The sequence below is a fragment of the Glycine max genome, chromosome 13, assembly GCF_000004515.6.
Source record: "Glycine max cultivar Williams 82 chromosome 13, Glycine_max_v4.0, whole genome shotgun sequence".
Taxonomy (NCBI): domain Eukaryota; kingdom Viridiplantae; phylum Streptophyta; class Magnoliopsida; order Fabales; family Fabaceae; genus Glycine; species Glycine max.
In genome coordinates, this window is record NC_038249.2 from 31,705,075 (window position 1) to 31,726,599 (window position 21,525).

At 30.2% G+C, this 21,525-nt stretch overlaps 2 protein-coding genes across 3 annotated transcripts; one reads left to right on the plus strand and one right to left on the minus strand.

Moving 5' to 3' along the window:
- Positions 1-273: 273 nt before the first annotated feature.
- On the minus strand, positions 274-648 carry LOC100812389 (cysteine proteinase inhibitor 5). Its single transcript, XM_003541585.1, has one exon. It carries the CDS (start codon positions 646-648, stop codon positions 274-276), a length of 375 nt encoding a protein of 124 aa, XP_003541633.1.
- A 7,419-nt stretch (positions 649-8,067) lies between these two features.
- Positions 8,068-10,254, plus strand: LOC100812928 (adenylate isopentenyltransferase 5, chloroplastic). 2 transcript variants are annotated; one of them, XM_041008252.1, is made up of 2 exons: positions 8,068-8,346; positions 8,817-10,253. In XM_041008252.1, exon 2 carries the CDS (start codon positions 8,851-8,853, stop codon positions 9,844-9,846), a length of 996 nt encoding a protein of 331 aa, XP_040864186.1. In that variant the 5' UTR covers positions 8,068-8,346; positions 8,817-8,850; the 3' UTR covers positions 9,847-10,253. The 2 variants fall into 2 exon arrangements, with proteins under 2 accessions (XP_040864186.1, XP_040864187.1); XM_041008253.1 differs by having other exon boundaries at positions 8,077-8,346; positions 8,887-10,254.
- Positions 10,255-21,525: the final 11,271 nt, after the last annotated feature.

Sequence of the window (21,525 nt, forward strand, 5' to 3'; positions counted from 1 at the left end):
AGTAATCACATCCATTTATGCCGATAATTTATATTATAATTAATAATTAATTTGATTATAATTAAAAACGAAGGAGAAGAAATTAGTGTGAGAGAAGAAGGAAGATGGTGGGCATGTGAATTTTCCTGAAAAATCATGAGCTAGGAAGACTGGTACGTACACACATAATAACAAATTAAGATTCAGAACACATTCTGAGTAACTTAGCATAAACTTTTATTGGGTCCAAAATGATAATTAATACATAGTATAAGACAAGAACATACATTATTATTAATAGTAACTAGGAGGTGCATCATGAACAGGGATAAAGGAAATAAGGTTCATGTAATTTTCCGTCCACGGCAAATTCCAGACAATGGCTTGGTAATTGTTGGAGGAGGACTGATCATCGCCGGCGGCGACGATGAGTCGAAAGTAGATCCCATTTACAACTTGGCCCTGCATTTCGGCTTTTAGCAGCTTCTGCAACTTGAAAGTCAAACCAGCCCACTCATTGAATGCTGTCACAGAAAATTTAGCGATCTCTATTAGGGCAGGATCGTTGATTTTAACGATGGGGATCCAACCTTTGGGGTCAATTTCCTTCCTAGCAACTGCAGAAGCAAAGAGAACAAAGGCCAAAACAACAAGGCACTCCAATTTCATTGTGCTTGTGTAACTCATCACCTCTTTTTTTTTTTTTTTTTTTTTTCTTTCTTATTTTAACTTGTGACAAGTGAGTTATGTTTCTACCATTGCCTTCCAATTTATAGCTCAATTAGTTGCACTGAAACTCCAACATGTTTTTTTTTTTTTTTATTAACTTCAATTGCATACGTTTAAATAGCTAGACCCATGTGTAAATCTTCAAAAATCATATATAATTTTAACATATTTTTATTAAAATATTTTGAAATATATTTTAGAAGCCTTTTTTTATTTTTTTTATTTTTAAAATATATATATATATATATCTTAATAGTATGTAAATTCAGATATTAATTTTATAACAATCATTTATTTAGTAATAATTTTTAATATATATATAAAATATATTAAAAGAATTTTTTTAAAAAGATATATTATAAATGCATAATACCTTAACTTAGTATAATATATACTTAACATTATAATATAATAAATGCTTGACTTAAAATATTGTATTTATAAAATAAATTAATTATTTGAATTTTAATATTTTATGTATCTATTAAAAATACTAAAATTCAAATATTTATTATATTAGATTTAGATATTAATTTTATAACAATTAACATATATATTATATTGTAAATATATTATTTGTCAATGTTATTAAATTAATTATATATTATATTCATTTAACACAGTAATTTTTACTCTTATTTTATTTTTTTAAAATAAAAACAAAATAACTCAAATCAAGCGTTACTTAAGTAATTTTCTTGATTCAAACATGAGTTTGGTTATCGTTAATTCATTTGCCTGTCTATTTTTTTTCTTCCTGGAGGGAGAAATTCTTGGATAGGTGCAACCTCAACACCTCATCCTTATACATAATTAACAAAAAAAATTTATCTATCACTAGTAAAATAAAAGAAGAAAAATGTTTATCATTTATTATATTTTTTTTAATTCTTCTAATAAGGACATCATATAATTAGTTTTCTATAATAAAGATTTGATCTTAACAATATTTCAACATTAAATAGTAGTTAAATACATATATTCATTTATTTAACATTTTTTTTATTGACAATGATATATGTTGGGACTAATCTAATTATAGACCTTTAGTCGCATATTGGTGGGTTTTGGCCTTGGAGCTTCACACATAGCCTATATAATGAGTGCCTTGATAAAGCATTCTAAGCATCTCAGGTATATATGTTCTCCTTCTCTTGTATTTTTTTTTATTCATAAAAGTTGAACATATTAGAGGATTTACAACAAACATATATTTTATTTAATTAATTGAACTAAATTCCTTTAATTTTTTTGGTTATATATAATTGTACGCATAAAGATCAATTAAGACTGAATAATTAGTTTCTCCCTAAAAGTGAACAATAAGAGTGAGTGTTATTACAGAGAGAAGTGAGAGACGAGATGTTGTAATTTCTTCCCCTTAGTATATCTTTTCTAAACAGACTAAGCAAAATTTAAATCACCTATTAATTCAAGTGATGATTGGTATGTCCTTTTTTTGTTTATCATCTTGAATAATAAGAAAGTAATTTTTTTTATGCATAATACGAAAGTAATTTTTGTCCAATCGCGACTAAAATGGTCATGAGAAAAATATTCAGTGGGCAAAAGATATTTTTCTTGTATACACTCATTAAATAGAACTATTTTATGAAAAATACTTCTAATCATAGAAATTTTAGAAAATATCGATTGTGCGTACAACATCTATTTTATTTTTAAATATTATCTCTCTATATTACTCTTTTATGTAAGATATTCCCTCTTTCAACTCAATTCTCACATGGGCTTGATAATTCATTTACTTAACAAAAAATTTAACAAAGTTTACAACAAGTTGGTACCCACTGATAATATTAATTATATATTCTATCTCATAATGATTATCAGAATGGTATCATGACCAATTCTTTTGAGTGCTTTACTTTTTATCATCTACCAGTTAGACTCGTGATTTACTATATGATGTTGATTTTTTCCTGATTTTTTATGCTAAGTAATAGACATTAGTTGCTGAAAAATGCAAAAAGGAAATATACGGACAATCGTTAGTGCTAGTTGCTTAATTTGTTATTATAAGCAGTAGAAATACAATCAGTGCTCACTTCTCTCACTCAATCTCAATATTTCAAAAAAAGGGAATGGTGAGAATAAAAATGAAGAGAGTTGCTCTTGGAGTGGTGAAATTTTTTCTCTCTCATAAGAAAAAAATTCAACTTTTTTTTAAATATTTTAATAATATTATATCTAAAATACCTTCATTTAATAAAGAGTTGCGCTTAATATCAAATTTCATTCAAGAGTAATTTAGAAAAAAAAAATATTTTTAATTGGAAACAATATGATTTAATAAAGTAAAATAAATTTCTTAATCAATATAATTTTTTTTTTCTTGTACAAAAGAACACAAGCAATACATTATTATTTGATAAACGAATATAAATTCATTATTATTCATATTCATTTATAAATCCTGGGCATAGGTGTTAAATTAATTAGCACACGTCCGATTGAGGGTGCCCTATAGCACCAGGCTTTCCTTTTGAGGGGTTGGAATTTAAGCATACTTTTTTTGTTCATGCTTGCAACTCTAGCAAAGGAGTAGTTAATTTTCAATGGTGGCCTAAGTAAAAGTTGTCTTGCCTCCATTGGCATGAACTGCATAGGAACAAAGGGAAAAGTCTCAGTGATTGTTTTTTAGCGGACATATTATTTGTGTTTTTATTTAATTTATTATTTATTTTTAGTCTATGGTTCTCTCCATTTTCTTAACTTTTATTTCAAATTCTGGACGAAAAAAACATATACAAGAAATTTTTATTTAAAATTTAAAATATTTTTTTGGAAAATTGAAAATTCCCTGTTTTTTTAAAATCTTCTTTTTCATCCACAATTTTTATATTTATTTTATAATTCAATTAAAAAATTAAACATTAATAACTTTTCCTTTTGTTCAATGTTCTGGCAAATAATGAAGATAAATCTTCTAGGAATATGCAGTAATAATTCCCTTCCACTTCTCCTTCTCGTATCTCACGTGACTCATTTATTCAATTGTTTCTTTTAATAGAAATATTCTAACTAGTTTGGTACAGGTCTACAAATATATACTTGATCTTAATCTTATTGAATTCCATATATAAGGATAAGTCATCGATTTATACCAAGACTCCATTATCCTAGCTGCATGCACATAATTGTTTCTTTGAAGGCATAATTAACTTGTTTTTATCTTAGAACCAGAATAGTTTTTATTTTATTTTTAAGAAAGAACTAGAAGACTTTATATCATAATTATTGGACGGAAAAAATTCAACCTACCTTTTTTTGCGGAGGTTCATGCTCGCTACTATTGAACTGAAACTATGAGCTAGCATGAATATTGAAGACTCTGGCTCTCTAATCCAGCCAGAAAATTAATCGATGAGTGGATCAAAGAATTCAATCGTGATGAGTATATGTCACTTCTAAAGAAAAAAATATGAGACAAAGATGAGATGCCGCCGTCAAAAGCACAACTTAATTAATGAACTTATAGATTGGAATGGGATGAAATAATAACTTTACGAATGTGAAACATGTTTCATCCCTATGAATTAATGTTCATCATAGCAATTAAGTCATATTTGCACGACGACAGTTCCAGGTTACAAGTTAACACGTCCCCTTTTTCCCTTTTTTTTTCTTACTTCTTATAGGGATCTGCATGAACTATTTCTTTCGATTTAAAATAAATATCATCTTAATTTATTTTACACATATCACAAAAAGTAATAAATATTATAATTTACCATATGATATTATGTGACTTCAATTAACTAATTCACACTTTGATTTCATAAACATGAAATTTTACCATAGTGTTTTTGTTTCTCTTAGCCTAAAGATCTGTAAAAAGATTTGAAGGCTTTGGTAGAGTGGTAAGTATTTTTGTTTAATGATAAATGTTAGCTTGTTATTTTTGTTTTTAGAAATTTTTAAAAAAATTCAAATTGGTGATCTCTTTCCTCCTTTATTCCTTCACTCTCTCCACAAGACTAACCAAGGGTGAACCAGGATTGTAAATTAGAGGGGGCCAATAATGATAACTTTTTTCAAAATTTATTTTTATTTGTCACTAACAATAATAGAAATTAAAATAATTAAATTATGTAAACAAATATTTAAATTAATTAAATTTTTATACATACAATACAAATTAATACACATGAAAATAAATAAAATACTTCATTTTATGAGATAAGAAACAAATAAAATTAACAAAACATATTTGTTAACATTACAATGTGAGAAAAAGGAATATGCACCAATATTATATGATCATTTAATTACAAATTAATTTGTAATAATTAACTTAAAAGTTATATAAATACTGAATTAAATTGTGATTGAATGATAATATAAAATTTTATATTATCAATGCATAGTTTTTCAATTCTTATAATATACTTGTGTAAAATTGTTTTATTAATAAAATTTTTTATTAGAGTATCTACAATGGAAGTTGCTTAACAAAAATATATATTTTTGGTGGTGTGAAAATTGTGATTTTGGGTTGCTTAAATTTGGAGAAAATAACTTATATAAGCAACTATTGCTCATGAGTTGTTTAACTATTATCAAAGGAATTTAGCTCAAATAAAAGACATAAATAAATTATTTATGAGTTAAACAACTTGTTAATAGAAATGTCCATTAAAAAGAAAATTGATTGAGTTACTTATATCAAAATCATTAGATATGTTGTACACTTTTACTAATAAAGGAATTTAAAATTTTCAAATACAATAAAATTAAATGAATTTTCAAAAAAAATTCCTATTTTTTAAGGATATTTATTTAACATTTATGGATGGCCTGGAGCCACAAAGAAAAACCAACAGGCCATGTAACCAAACCTTTAAAGTAGAGTAAAATATTATCTAATAATTAAAAATTAGCAAAATAAAAAAATTATAATTAAAATATGTATTAATTATGAAACTTAAAAAAAAATGAGGGGAGTCGTGGCGCTTGGCTAACAGATAGATCCAGCCGGGGACTAACATTATATCTCGCAGAGAGGTAAGAGTTAAATTATAAAACTTTTTTAGTTCTCATCTATAACTCAATTGATAATCTCACAAAATTCATCCTCAAAGAAAGATAGAGAGTTTTAAGTGTAATTATACCCTAAATTCTTGATAATTAATCTTATAATCAATCCAAAAAGTTAAAACTTATGAAAATATTTTAGATTCCACCAAAGACCCAAATGTGATGACTGTAATGGTTACTTAAATAAAAGAATTTGGCCGAAGTCCATAAGACAGAGAGGGTATATATAGTTTGAATTTTGAAATCAAATAATTAAAATGAAGTAGCTAGAATTTTATTTATTTTTATATAAAATTTCAAGTATTATAATAATACATTAGTCACTCGACTAATGTAAATTTAGTTGAAAAAAGTTAATAATTTTCTAAATTTTTTATGCAATAGAGTTTAAATAGACGTCATATTTATACATTTAATTACTTTCTTTAAGGGAAATAAATTTAATTACTTGAGAGAGATATATCTTGGAGATTAATTATTCCAATAAAAATTAGGAAAACTTGTCATCAAATAGTCGACGAGAATATATTGTCATGTCAAAAATCAACTTAATAAAACATAACCCAAAAAGTAACGTATAAACACCAGCTAATTTTTCGGGAAAATATTTGTTGTACAAACATGATATAAGTCACAATTCAAGTAGATTCATGACTTAACGAAAATCGAAAGTGTGTGAGAATATTATTTTGATGGTGGGATCCAGTTAATTAAGCAGTATCCATTTTATAGCTTGCATAGTCTGTTGTGTTGAAATTGCATTTGATTATGTAAATAACTAGAGTACAGTGAGCCGTACCACAGGTAAACAGAATATTTCCATAAAATATTTTAAATTTATCAATTTTTTTTTAAAATTTGCATTAGAAATTATTTACATTTTAAATTTTTTATAACTTTTTTGGTGGGATTTTTTTTACAACTGAATCTTTTGTAGATTAAAATCCAAGTTATACTTTTTAAAAATAAAATCTTGTCAACAAAATGAACAGCGAATCAAATTTACTGTGCATAGTTAAAAGTAAAAAGAAATATAGAATTAAAAAATATTAAATATTTTACATCATTATTTCCTTATTCAGTATTTGTGAAACAGCAATAAGCATTTTCTTTAAAGTTTATTTGTTTTACGAGTTCTTCAAAGTTTAAATAAAGAGCGTTTCATGCACTCTTTAAAACACTAACAATCAACCACCTTTTATTTCTACTAAGACTCATGCGTCTTGACAGCGCGGTGAATAAATTTTATGTGGTGGAGTCTTTAACTAACTTCATAAGTGGAAAATTAAACAAAATATTTAAATAAAAAGCATTCCGAGAATTTAATATTCACTAACTAATAACAAAAAGAGTTTTAGAAAACAAGTGTGAGGGTGCAGTCAACGAAATTAAAGTAAACTGATATTTATTAGATACAAAAACTATAAATTTTTAAATTTAGATATCAAAATATAAATTAAAAGAAAAAATACAAAGAAATATCACTATTGTTAAATAATTAAGGACAAATAAAACATAACAAAAATGTCTTCTTTGTTATAAAAGAATATTTTACATTATTACATAAAAATGAATTTAATAAACATTTTAAAATTATAGCAAAGTTTGAAAATAAACTATTAATCTAAAATGATATGTCAAAGTTTAAATTTATGAAATACAAATTTATTTATAAAATTTTTGTTTCAATAAATAAACAAATTAGAATAAACTAAACAATCCTCGTTTTCAAAAACTAAAGACATAATTCATAAGTTTAATTCATAAAAATGGTTAAATGCAAAATGATAAAGAAATATCACATTTAATATTCCTTTCAAATACCTAACTAATATAATAATTTTTTTTTTCTATATTTCTCTTCCTATTACCTTCATTTCTTTCTACTTTCACCGGGTGTCACTTGACATATAAGATGCTCAAATATTATTTTTCATGAATATATTGTAAAAGTACATATATATTTTTGTATAAAAAGTTAAAATGTATAAATATAATTTTCTTTTAAAATGGATAGGAGGGCCAAAGGCACTTTTTGGTTGGTTGGGGTCCGCCGCTGTGGACCAGTAATCCCTGTATACCTTCGGCTCTTACGAATCAAGCTGCTAATAGTGTTTCTTACGTGTTCTATTCACAACTCATTACTTCTTATCTCCTTTCATTACTTTAATTTGTTGAATTCGCAAGGTCAAGATCGGAAAAGCATTATTATTCAACATTTCATTTTCATGTGAAGCCTGAAGTGGGCCTTCACAGGTTTTCGTTTCTATTATAAATACCAGTGTGGGCTTCATTTGCTACGCCAGAAAATCCACGGATCAGTGAACACTCTCACTAATCCACCCATCTCCATAATCGCTCCCCGCAACAAAAACCTTCTATTCTAATCAACTACTTCCTTCACACTTCACACCCTTACAAATTTCTATCAAACCAATTCATATTCAACTCAACACACAAAAGAATCATCAAATCATACATATATACTCTTCTTCCTCCTCCTCCAAAACCTGTGTGCACAACAACACTACTACTTTATAGTAATTTTTTCTATCGCTCGCCGCATCTTTGACACTGACGGTACGTACTCTTATCGTGGTCCATTTAAATTACATGTGGGGTACTGTAATTTCTTCCATTTTTACTATACTCTTCCCTACTTTACTCCTCCCCTGCTTTAACCTCTCTGTTTCTAAGCAAACAAAACATCTTTCATTCCCTCCATAATCCATATTATATATACACATACTATTCCTATATATCCATTTAGACTAAGCTCCTTTTGTAGATTTTTCCTCCTTCCTCCATCTCCCTTAGTAGATTCTCCTAGTTTTCTAATAGGTTAAGGAAATTATAAATCAAAAAATCAAATTTGACTCGTCACTGGAGTACTTGTCCATTTGGTGATCGATTAAAATTGAAAAAAAAAAAAAACCAGTGGCAGCAAATTGTTTATAAATTAATACTAGCATGAGGTGAATTGTTTAAATATAGTGACATGGATTACGCAAAGTGAATTAAAAAAGATGAATGTTTGGTGAACTTTGCAGGTATAGTTTTTTTTTTTTTTTGATTAAAAAAAAAATGAACATCTCAATATCAGCCTGCGCCTGCAAACAGGAGCTGCCCCTAGTAAGCTTCCAAAAGGGATCACTATCGATGGAGTCGTTGTTTCATAATAGGAATAAGGAGAAGGTGGTGGTGATAATGGGGGCTACTGGTACCGGCAAAACGAAGTTGGCCATAGACGTGGCCAAACACTTCCAACCCGCGGAGGTAGTGAACTCAGACAAAATGCAAGTCTACGAGGGCCTGGACATCACCACCAACAAGGTCACCGAAGAAGAGTGTTCTGGGGTCCCACATCATCTGCTTGGCACTGTTGACCCCTACATAAATTTCACCGCCAACGACTTCTGTCGCCACGCCACTTTGGCTATCGATTCCATTGTGGAAAAAAATGGCTTACCCATCATCGCTGGAGGCTCTAATTCTTACTTAGACGCGTTGGTCAATCATTATCCCGAGTTTAGGTTAAGGTACCAGTGCTGTTTCCTCTGGGTTGACGTGTCACTCCCGGTTCTCCATTCTTCCCTCCAGGCACGTGTGGACCGCATGATCGAAGCTGGTCAAGTCAACGAGGTTCGTCAATTCTTCGACCCCAGTGTAACCGATTACACTAAAGGGATACGAAGAGCCATTGGTGTGCCCGAATTCGATGACTTTCTAAGAGCAGAGGCTAATGGAGGCGTTGATGAGAGAACAAAACAGAGACTTCTTGAGGCCGCCATTGCAAGGTTGAAGATCAACAACTGCACGCTCGCCAACCGTCAGATTCAGAAGATCCACCGCTTGCACGGGCTGTGGAAACGGAACATGCACCGCCTCGACGCCACCGAGGTTTTCCTTGGGTCACGTGACGCCTGGCACGATCACGTGCTCGCCAAGAGCTTGATCGTCCTCCACAAGTTTCTCTACGGGGAGAAGAAAACGCCGCACCACGTCGTCCCTGCCGGAATCGTCTCTCACAAAGATGTAATTGCGGCGGCGGCGCCGGTAGCAATGGCCGCAACGCGTTAAAAGAGGAAGAGGAAGAGGAAGACTAGTAGGGCCAGAGAATCTATATTATACACTATATACACCATTGGCGCATGCTGAAACACTATGCCATTGCATATCTTTTTTTTTTTTCTTTCTTTTTTTTTATACCATATTTCAGGTCATGTCATTGGTAGTAGTAAATGTTTTACTTACTATATATATCTATATCTATATCTATATATATATATATATGAATCACATAGACCCTAACTTCTTATCGTATTCGATGTCTGACACGCGTTCATGTCAGTGTCCAATATCGACACAACATTCGTATTACATTTTATATTTTAGATATTACGATATTCACGTGTTCGTATCGGATTTGTGTTGGTATCGGTACTTGATAAATATATATGAATATAATATTTTATTTAACTTATTGACAGATTATATATATGGAAAATATTAATGGATTTTTTCTTTATTTAGGGTTACATCAGTATCAGGAATACTTAAGTGTATTCCGTATAAATTAATTAAATAAGTTGTTAATGGAGCTTAGCATATACAATCCCTGCTGCTTTGTCGGCTAACGTTGTGGACCTACTACAGTGTAACCGTTGCACTCGGGAAATGCTTGTTAAATTAGATACTGATGTGACGGAAATTTTTATTTTATCTTTTCGCGCATGAAATATGATCTTCTCACTGCATATTGTGCCAGGGGATGTTATTAATAATAATCATTAGGAAAAAATCTGAAAAAAAAAATCTATTTGAAGCTGGGGAGATAAGTTGTTGTCAGTATCAATGAAAAAAATTATTAAAGTATACTTTTTTTTTTCTTGAGTTCTTTTATTTTTAACTGAGTAATTTTAAAAAAAAAGTAGCATAATAAGAAACAGTTGATGTACCCTTCAATTCTGTGGTATATAGCCTGAAATTACTTAGCAACTTGCTCTATTTTTTTTATTTTTTTTCAGTTCTTCAAATCTTGTAGCTACTAGTTTTAAAACAGTTGAAAAGTATGGTTATATTTAACCAAAACACTTCCCTAAAAAAAACAAAAACACTTTTAAATTTGAAGGTAACAAGTGTTTTTTAATCCAAGGGGAGACTCATATTCTTATAAGGAGAGAGAATAATTGAATGGGAAAGAAGTGAAGCATACTGTGAGAGATTAAACGCACTCATTCAGAGTTTATACTTCACATTGAATCTTGCGCTTAACTAACTGAGTTAAAGAAAAGATAACAAAAAAGGGTTTTTTCTTACATGTTTAGATTGTTATAATTTAACAAAATAGTAATTTAAGTAGAAGTGAAAAAAAAATTACATTTTCATTTAACAAATTGGAATTCAAATAGAAGAGAAATAAAATCAACAACTATTAACATAAGTGATAACAACTTATATAACTTAATTTAATGATTCAAGATTCAAATTTTGATTGAATTTTTCTGACAAAAAATAATTTTAAATCATTTTATGCTCATATTAATTAAAAAAATAACAATTTTTTTAAAATTATATATAAATTCCGCACCTCCTTTCTTTATTTTAATTCAAGTATTTTTTCTGAATTCTTTTTTTTTTCACACAATCAAATTGTTCCTAAAAAGTTGTAGCATAGTACTACTTCTTGTGCGTTTCCTATAGCATCTTGTGAAAAATTTGCATCCCAAGTCCCCAACGTTGGACTTGGAAGTACCTACATTTGGTGGCCGTACAGAGGAGAAGCATTATTGGGATCCGTGGAAAAAACGGTTTGAAGTGGCGTAACTGTAAACTACTATAGTGAAAGATCAAAAATGCTTTTTACTTTCTGCAACAAGGAGCTTGATCACCTTTTTCCGTACTGATAGTTTGTGGTGCGCCTGCATCAAGCACAAGCAAAAGTTTGGCTTCTTTGGAGTGGGTCCAATTTAAAAATTAGAAGGTTGAATTTGATCACAGTTACTACTTACTGGTGATTGATTTGTGATAGGAATTGGAGTATAAGTCCCCATGCCCCACTAGTGGTGTGTGGGGCCCCAGAAGGGGAATAGGGGTGTTTTGGTCTTTTCCATAATTTCTCCTGATCCAGGATTGGATTTGGGGTTGGACTTGGTTAAGCCATGCCTCCTTCCCACCATGAAAAAGACATTGTAACATGTACTCCACTACGTACATTTATTATTCATATGTCCGTTTCATCGACTTAATGCATTCTCAATCACCGTCTATTCAAGATCCAGCGGGTGAGAGAGCCCAACCCCAGTGCAAGAAACAGCAACGCATGATTTGATTGAACGTACTTGATAATATATATATTTTTGTGATGATGGATAGATATAGATGGATCAACATGAGTTGAGTTGATCGAGCTAGCTGGGTTGTGATCATTTTCAACTAATGATGGGTACAATTCCTCTAAAGTTGATACTAAACTTTTCGAATGCGGTATACAATTCCTCTAGAGAATATTTATTTATTATTCACGTTTTAGTTAACTACTGGGTGTGTATAATTATTATCATTTTTTTATTACGTGAAACAAAGTTTCTATATATTAACTGATGCGTGAGTAAAACTATTCAATGAATTACCCACTATATTCTTATGCTAAGTGTTTATTGGGAATCTTGAAAAAGAGACAAAAGGGGAAGAAAAAAAAAAAGGTACGTGGGGGCAATACTCTCGCAGAAGCCCTATGTCTTCTTCATCTCACATGATTCCAACCAATATATAACACACAGCTCGCCTTTATACTCCCACTCACCACCCCATATTTTAAAAGCTAAAGTGGACCCATATTACGGGCATATTTTTTTTTTTATATATAAAAAATACACCTTTTGTTCTTAATTCCCCTACCTCCCCTTTGGAGTATAGAGAATTTTACACCAAAAAAATTGCTAGTACTAAATCTGGGAAATCCTTGAAAATTTTGACAAAAGGAAACGTTTACATATTTATATTTTAACAATGCAATTGTATGGTCAAAATCACCTTTAGTAAAGTCTTGGCCTTTGCATCCCATATAAAAAGAAAAGGGAAAAAAGACAGTATGAGTAATGATTTTCCAACGCTTCCATGAGCATCTTGGTCCACATCAAACATGCATAGAATATATATTTTCCAAAGGTTATAATATAAAAAGTATAGTATCTGTTCTTATCAGTTCAGTAACTAGTATGAAAGTGATTTATAGGCATTTTCATCACTATCAAATTATCTATATTTTAATTAGTAGATATCATTATCAATTTAAGGTAACTATATAGGGCTTCTTGTGCCTGCCATTTGTAAATGCTGGAGTACACAACTTGCAGTATATTATCAATATTACATTGCAGCCAACGGGGTTCCTGTCTTTACAAGCCTCGGTGGATCACTAATTGTCTATTGAGATCGATTGAAAAGATTATTAAGGAAATGCAAAATATATTATCCATATGTATGAACAAGTTCGTATTGTATTACGATATTTTAAAATTTAATTTAAATATGTCACTCATCTGAACAACTATATGCTGACGAACTCTGCGTCTTAGTGGTGCATCATGTACGATAATGTATTTTTCTTTTGTTCTTGAGTTTGGTGCAGTAACCAATATGATTTTGTAGTCAATAATAAGCTTCTTAAAGATAGAATCAGAGAAAAAAAAATCATAGGAAAATTACCAATTTCTTGTACGAAGTCATACGTGTCTATGACAAGCTATAAACGTCAATTCAAAATACCAAATAAATATAAGTCCGTCGGTTTCGTTAATTCTGTATAACTCCACTTGATATATTAATTTTATGAGACACGTATACGAAGCTGTTTGTTTTAATAGATACAAACAGGATCAATGAATTGATGAATTGTTATTAAAGTTATAAAGTAAAAAAAAAAAACACTTACTGTATTTTGCCAAGATTTATTGATTTTGCTCTTGTAGAATGCGAGTAATTAATAAATTAAAGCCTAAATAAAGTAAATATTTGACATGCATGCATACACGTTGTGTATGAGAACAAGAATTATTGTTTAACAAGTGTGCTCCCTGACTTGAAAGATGCTAGATGGGAATCAACAAAATAAAGATGAACGAGAATTGAAGGAAGATTTATAAGCACTTCTGCCCTACAGCTTTCATGCATGCTCTTCCTTGCCATCTGTCATCACAAATGCTACATAATCTCTAACACTGTTGTAGCTTCTTTCTCCAAAAAGACTAATCATCAAGTAACACCAAAGAATAAAAAAAATCGGGAATTAATGAATCTAAGCTAATAATAGATGAGCTAGCTCTAACATGGGCATACATTCTATATGCATCTTCTATAGTAATCAGTTCCATTGCACTTTTTTCATAATAACAGAAAGCAATATATGCATGAATATATAGAATATCTTTGTAGGTCATGAGTTAGACACGGTACAAAATGCTAGCCACGCACGGAAGGGTAAACAAAAGAGAGTACTATGAATTTTTCCTCCTTCATTCTCCCTCCATTTTTAAATTTTTGTCCTCTTATCCTGAGTGATCACAAAATAACAAAGTTAAAGCTTGATTGAGATAGGATATCCAAAAATCCCCTTTGTCTCGGAATGATCGACGAGCGAGTTGTGGTATATATAATGAAATGAACTTGTGTGTGTATACCATAACCGTATATGGAACTTTTACGGCATTCGACTACATAAAAATCAAAGGGTACTTACGTACAATGTGAACGCTAATATAGTGATAAAACAGTGTCTCCATCAGTCGCTATCTATGTGATTATAAACATATTTTGAGTACACACAAGAGGACGCAATATATTATTCTACTATTCACGAAAAACGTTAAAACTTCATCGTATAATAAATGTTATGCAACCTTTGTCCTAAGCCAACCCGACATAATGTTCCGAAAGGAAGTACTAATAGGCCTCTACGTACTATGTATACATAATTCGATCGACAAGAAAATATATTTTAAATTTAAGTAATTTATTAAGCTATTTAAACTTGCTTATAGAATTAAATCCCTGAACAATATTCATAAATAAAAAACTTCCCAGAACAACTATTTCTATTTACTATTAAATTAAAATACGTTCATTTGATGATAATTAACTTAATTTCTTATTTTAGTTGTTTTTAAGACACGCCACGTATTATTTTTAATTTATTTTCTAAAAGATAAATTCAAATTAAGTATTTCAATTTGACATTGTACATCTTTCCCATTTGAATTTAAATTCAAAGACATTTATCTTTTATATATTACATATTAATATTAATTAAAATAAAAAATAAATAAATAAATACAAATGTACAATGCATGAAATACTCATTGTCACGTGTTCGAAATATATCACAACCAGAGACAAAATGAAATTTTGTAAAATTAATGAAGTTGTCATCAATTAATTTTTTTTTAAAAGTAATTGAAAAATCCTTTTACTTTTATAGAACTGGTTTTTGAAAGAAAGAAAAAAGAGTCCAAAACTTAATTTTATTACAACTCAAATACACCTATTAAAAATAACCACTCTTAGTTAATTTATAAACTATTAATTGTTTTAAAATATTCAGTTAATTTAAACTAAAATATTAAATTAAATAAAAATAGAAAGAAAACAAAAATATTATCTCGACCAAGAGCTTTCCTATTTCAATGCATTCGTCAATATAATAAAGAACTCAAAGATACGTTATTTTTAGAAAATGTTTGTAGCTAAAGAGAGATATTGAGTTGAGGAAATCCTCCCCCCCCCCCACCCAATTGCTCAGTATTGTATCTGATGATGGTAGGCCTATTGGCCCTTCTTCTTAATAAAGCATCGTCATTATAAAAAAAAATTGAAGTTAGTTAAATTTAATTAGTATAGTATTATCATGTTATCACAACTCAGGTTATCTAACTCAGCAAAGAAAAAAACAACTCAGTTTATCTTAATTTAAAACATAAAATTAATAAAATGCCACGTCTAAATTAAATCTTTTTAATTTTTAATTTTCAAAAAAGACAACAACAATAACGTAACAACGAAAATGCATGATAATCATAATAATGACAACAATTTATTATTTTTTTAGAAAAATAAAAGAAACTTCAAGAGCATTAAATTGACACATTTTAAATGTCTGTAATTAAATTATTCTAATAATAAAACGTCATACTTAAATTAACATATCCTTGTCATTATGCTTTTTTTTAATAAGAGTAATTTTAATAATAATGACAAGAATAAAAATAACAATTTATCATATTTTTAAAAAATCAGAATCATCAAGTTTCATAATAATTACCACATCCCGAATTTCATTAATTATGAAATTAATAACGCATGACTTTTAAATTGATTGCTTTTTTTTTTTCGTAGAGACTCTCTAGAGGATTATTGCATGTCCAAACTACAAGTAATTCCACCCAATTACAACTGCTCATCTAGTTCCTACGCGCATGAGTGTTTTCCATCAAGCAGGAAAAGTGACCTAAAGAGTACATTCATGATCTCTTATCCAAGATAAAAAAAATTATAAAAGAGAGACATTTTTTTTTGACAAATTGTAAAAGAGAAACTAAGGAGCATCAAACTATCACATATTAGATGTGGCTAATAAATCATGATTAATTAGTTTGGGTATTGAAGATTAATTAATGTGAATAATCTAAATAAATAATTGGGTTTTAATTGATCCTTTTGTCATTATAAGAAAACCTCCTGGCCATTACTTGTTCATGTAACCTCATTTAAGCTTCAAATTGGCGGGTTCAATGTTGTTTAAGAATCATGTTTATATAAAAGAAAAAAGCCTTTTGAATTGAGTGTTTTGTTCTTGAAAATTGAATCCAACCACAATGCAAAGTCCAACTCAGATGCAAACTCAAAACAAGCAATCTCGGGACGAATGGAAAGGAAAGCAAGGAAAATAACGGAAAGGACATGAGAGGAGAAAATGACTTGTTGAGAAAGGTATGGAATGCAAGAGAGACAATGATCCCACCACTCTCAATTCCTAATCTTCTCAGTGCAGAAAAGATTCTTACTAATGTTGAATGTCATACAAATGCTCATCAAGAGGGTTTTTTTTTTTTTTTTTTATCGAAATGTTACTGTAACTTTTCAAAGCGTACGTTTTAGCACTCAGAAAATACACTTTCGCTACTAATTCTTCAATGAATTATCTAGTCAATTTATTGCTCCCTAATAGTTCATAACACAGTGCCTACCATACATCTAAAAGTCATCCACCAAACTATTTTCCTACTCTAAAAATCATTTACTATTTAATTATCCTTCTCCCTTGTAACGTGAAGGTGATTCATCCCTCAATGAAAGTTCTAATGTTATTCCTTTGCATATGAATGCTGTTTTGATGAAAATAAATGGAAAAGCCCGAAAAATCTGCTTTTGTAGGTACATCCACATTCCACGTTGCCCCCCTCAAGCTTTCTTCCAAAAAGAGATTTAGACTTCTAGTTAACACTCTTCGTCTACCATACATCTAAAAGACTCAATAAATAAAATGCATGAAGAATAAATTCTAGATGTTTGCTAAATGCATGGGCATAAAGTTACTATTCTATGTTTAACAATGATTTTCTTATGATATCTTTTTTTATTGTTCTATTAGAAGTTACTCTCTCCCAAACATCTAACTTCTAAAACTAATGCGTGCATCTTTTCTTTAAATCTTATTAGAAGTTATCCTTTCCCGAGCATCTAACCCCCAAAAGAATGTAAAGATGAAAATGCAAGATAAAATAGAAAAGATCATAGAATAGAAAAACCTAGAAAAAAATCTTTTTGTATTGATAAACCTGAAGTACACCATACATTGCTTGGCTTTTTAGGCCTGTCAGATCCTAACTAGAGAATTAGTCACTCATGGCCATGAGGGCTTTGCAATGAGAGGGATGAAAGAAAGAATGGATACAAAAGAAAGAAGAGAGTAGGAGTTCTCAAGCTTTAGGTAGTAGTGAGGATGTTCTGAGACTCAGTGTGTTGTTTTCCCTTGGCCTGATTTTCTATTTATAGCTACCGAAGTCGGTCTTGGGCCTTGTTAGGCTCGCTTAGCATGACATCCCTCGCTTAGCGCGTGTAGATTGTGTGCTTAGCGAGCTCCTCTCGCTTAGCGCGTTATGTTCTGTTAGATCGTCGCGCGCTTAACACATACTATTTTTGTTTTGCCCGCGCTTAGTGCCTGTTGCGCGCTTAGTGCATGTGCTTGTTTTGCTCGCTTAGCGCCTGCTGTGCGCTTAACGCCTGTGTCTCCAGTTACGTTCGGCACGAGCTGTGTGTTGAGCGAGACGTTGGGTTGGGCCTTGTTGTTGGTTTCTTCTTTTCTTCGTTATTTTTCCAACTTTTTGTTTTTAGTACCTCCAGTTTTTTATATCTGCAGCCAAAATTCAATGAACATCAATTCTTTAATATTTAAGTGCAAATAATTACTAAATAATTATTTTTTAAGATAATTTTGCTTGATTTTCTACTATCAAAGTACAATTATTTAACTGTTATCATTCTTGCTTAACCAAACAATTTTGTTTACTTCTGAAATATCTATACATGCTAAATCTCTCCACCAATAAATACTCTTTACCTCTCCCATATATTAATTCTTGTAAATTTTAAACCCCATGACTCTATTCCAGAATATCTTGGCCTTCAACCAAATCCATTTCCCGCCGTGCTAAGTTAAATTTCCATAAATTCTTTTACGCCAATTGCCTCCTTCCTCCTTAGGGCCTACAAACAAGTATATCAACTCATGAAATTTTCTCTATTTCTTCATTCTTCTTCCACAAGAAATTAATGTCTTTGATTTTTTAATTTGAAGAAAAGAGAGGAAATAAAATGGGAGCTAAGTATATATGGACGACATTGATGAGATTAATGAAGCCAACCAAAGATAATTTTTTGTTTCTCCATCCTATCAACCTATTTTGCATCAAATCAAATAAAGCATCCCATGTAGAAAATTTTCTTGGATTCAGTCCTGTAGAAATACCTTAAATACTTAAAAGGAACATCCCAAATGTTACAATTTAGAATTATAGCAGCTTGGGGTAAGGTTAGCTCAGTCACATTAAATTCAACCATACTAACTTTGAAGTAATGATCAACCTTTAAAACCAGAAAGTCAATTTTCAAAAGTCTCAAGATACATTTCATAACCTATACATGAGTCACGTCAGAGTCACCCACGAAGATGCTGTCATTTGCATGCTGGAGGTGATCAGAAACACTGTCCTCCCCATGAATAACGTACACACAATACTAGAAGAGTCCTTGCTATATATGTAAGGTATGAAAGAAGATTATTGTACATAGCCTTATCCTTGTATATGCATTTGTATGAAGGCCATTGACATTAACCGTTGAAAATAACACACTTATATAACTTCTGCACTTCTAACTAAGATCAGATAAGTTTCTTTGTAAACACTAAAAAGAAAAAATGAAATAAACTTTTTTCTCGTTAGCTAAATCTAGCTTAACAAAAAACGTGTCATGGGATCTTGTTTGTCCAAGTTTGGATACTGTTAAGAACAAGAAAAAGGTGTCATGGGATCTTTTGTTTTGAACTATTTTTGTTGGTCTGCCAGTACAAATTGATACTGATAGTGATACTATAAGGATCAAGCGCGCCTGAATTCACAATCTCCACTTGTCACTAAAGCCAAATCTATCAAACATATAGGTCAAAAAACCCAGCTAACGGAATCGTACGTTTTTTGTTTTGAAAATGAAACACGGCCTTCTATGCCTCCCAACATAATCAACAATCACATTTTGTGACATAAAATCGATTTGACATTGCCAAATCATTAAATTAAATCCGAATCCCTATAATTGCAATAATTTTAGCAGCCTATAAACCGTCAGTGCAATAATTGACGATAGAATTTGCACTCATGACACGACACTTTTGCATTTTTGGCACGAGGATTTGATCAGAGCCCAATTTTGAGCAGGTTCTAAGTATGTGCGAGCTATACATACATACATGACGAAAACGAAAGGGGTCATCATTTATTAGCCTGTTCAAAATGCATACTTGGATGTGGATATGACCCTCTAACCACCAATCCAGTAACATCAAAATACATCAACCAGAATACTACACGTGTGCATGCTTTTGCAATAAGAAACAGATTAAAAAGTCAAAAGTGTGTCTAGGAACTTCCAATTTAGGTCATGTGTTCGTCTCTATTTTGAGTAACTTGATGCCGGATTAATTGTGGAGCATTCCATTGCAGGGTTGATCCCTTTGTTTCCTTCGTATATCCTTGTGTACTTCATATTCTTCGTTTGGTGAATAATTATAAGTCTATCCAAAGCATAATTTAAGTTGTGCATTATTCTAAGTCTTTTTCTCTACCCTACTGTCCCGGCTGCTATAATTTCGTTTCTTAATTTTGGGCTAATTTGTGGCATTTTGCTAGGCTAATTAGCTTCTTCGTAGCATGTGTCTTTAGTGGGTGAGAGTGATTTGTGTAGTCCACATTAGTTGATTCTCATCACTACCAAATTATAAAAACGCGTTAGCTAGCAGCCTAAGATTCTACGAGAGATCAGGGAAAGAAAAAAACACGCTTTTGGAGGCACTAGAATCTACAAGTCTACACTCATCAAATCATTGTAAGCTCCAAAATCAACAAGTTTTTGACGACATGCAGAAACAAAGAGAGCAGAAAATATGATACTACACCGACTTATGGTGACATGATATATATGAATTATTATATGAGATAAACCCTTCAGTCAAATAAAGTTGGCAGGGACGTTCTAAAGCAACATATATAATCACATCAGGCCATCAAGGTAAGGATCAAAATATACAGTAAGTTTATAAATATTTTTTTTATAATATACAAAGTTTGCAAATTTAACCATTGAATTATATTATACTATTTTAATGATTATACATGTTAAATTTTAGATGAACTAAACATTCATAATTTTATAGCTAATATTTATATATATTTTTAAAAAGTATTGTTTTATATTAAAATAAAGTTAATTAATTGATAAAATATCAAATAATTTTTAAATTATATGAAAACTTTATATTTGATTTACTTAATGCAATCTCTTTAAAATGGTTGGATTAATAAAATTCAATGTTTATGAAAAGCTAATAAGTGGACTAAGTTAAAAATGTTTATGAAAAGTTAACAAAAGAGTAATTTAAACACAAATTAACAAAAAAGTTAATCTTAAGGCAAATTAATTTCTTCCTTGAATATTAAGCATATTCAATCAGTTTGGTGGTATAGGCTCAATCAGCCTGTTCGTTCGTGAGTTTGAGGCCAATCGTGCCATAACCCAGGAAGATACAAAAGGGTTGAATTACTGCATGTTAATTCCTTTGTATTATATTGAGGAGTGTTAGGAACAGAATAATTTTTTTATTAGTTAAAATATATTTAAAAATACAAATATATAGAGATGTCTATTAAATAAGATAAGTTTTATAATTGTCAACAATTTCAATGAGTAAAAAAGTATCAACTAATAAAAGATCGAATGTGTTTAAAAGAGTGTATCATATTTATCTTTTAAATTTCCCACTATAACAACAAAACATTATCTTAGTAGATAAGATCAGTTACATAGATTACACATATTATTTAACTAATCTAAAAATCAAACCTGGAGAATATTATTTACCATAACATCTTCCTTTCACTAACTCCTCTAAAGTTCTTCTTGGTCTTTTTTCTTTTTTCTGGTAAGACT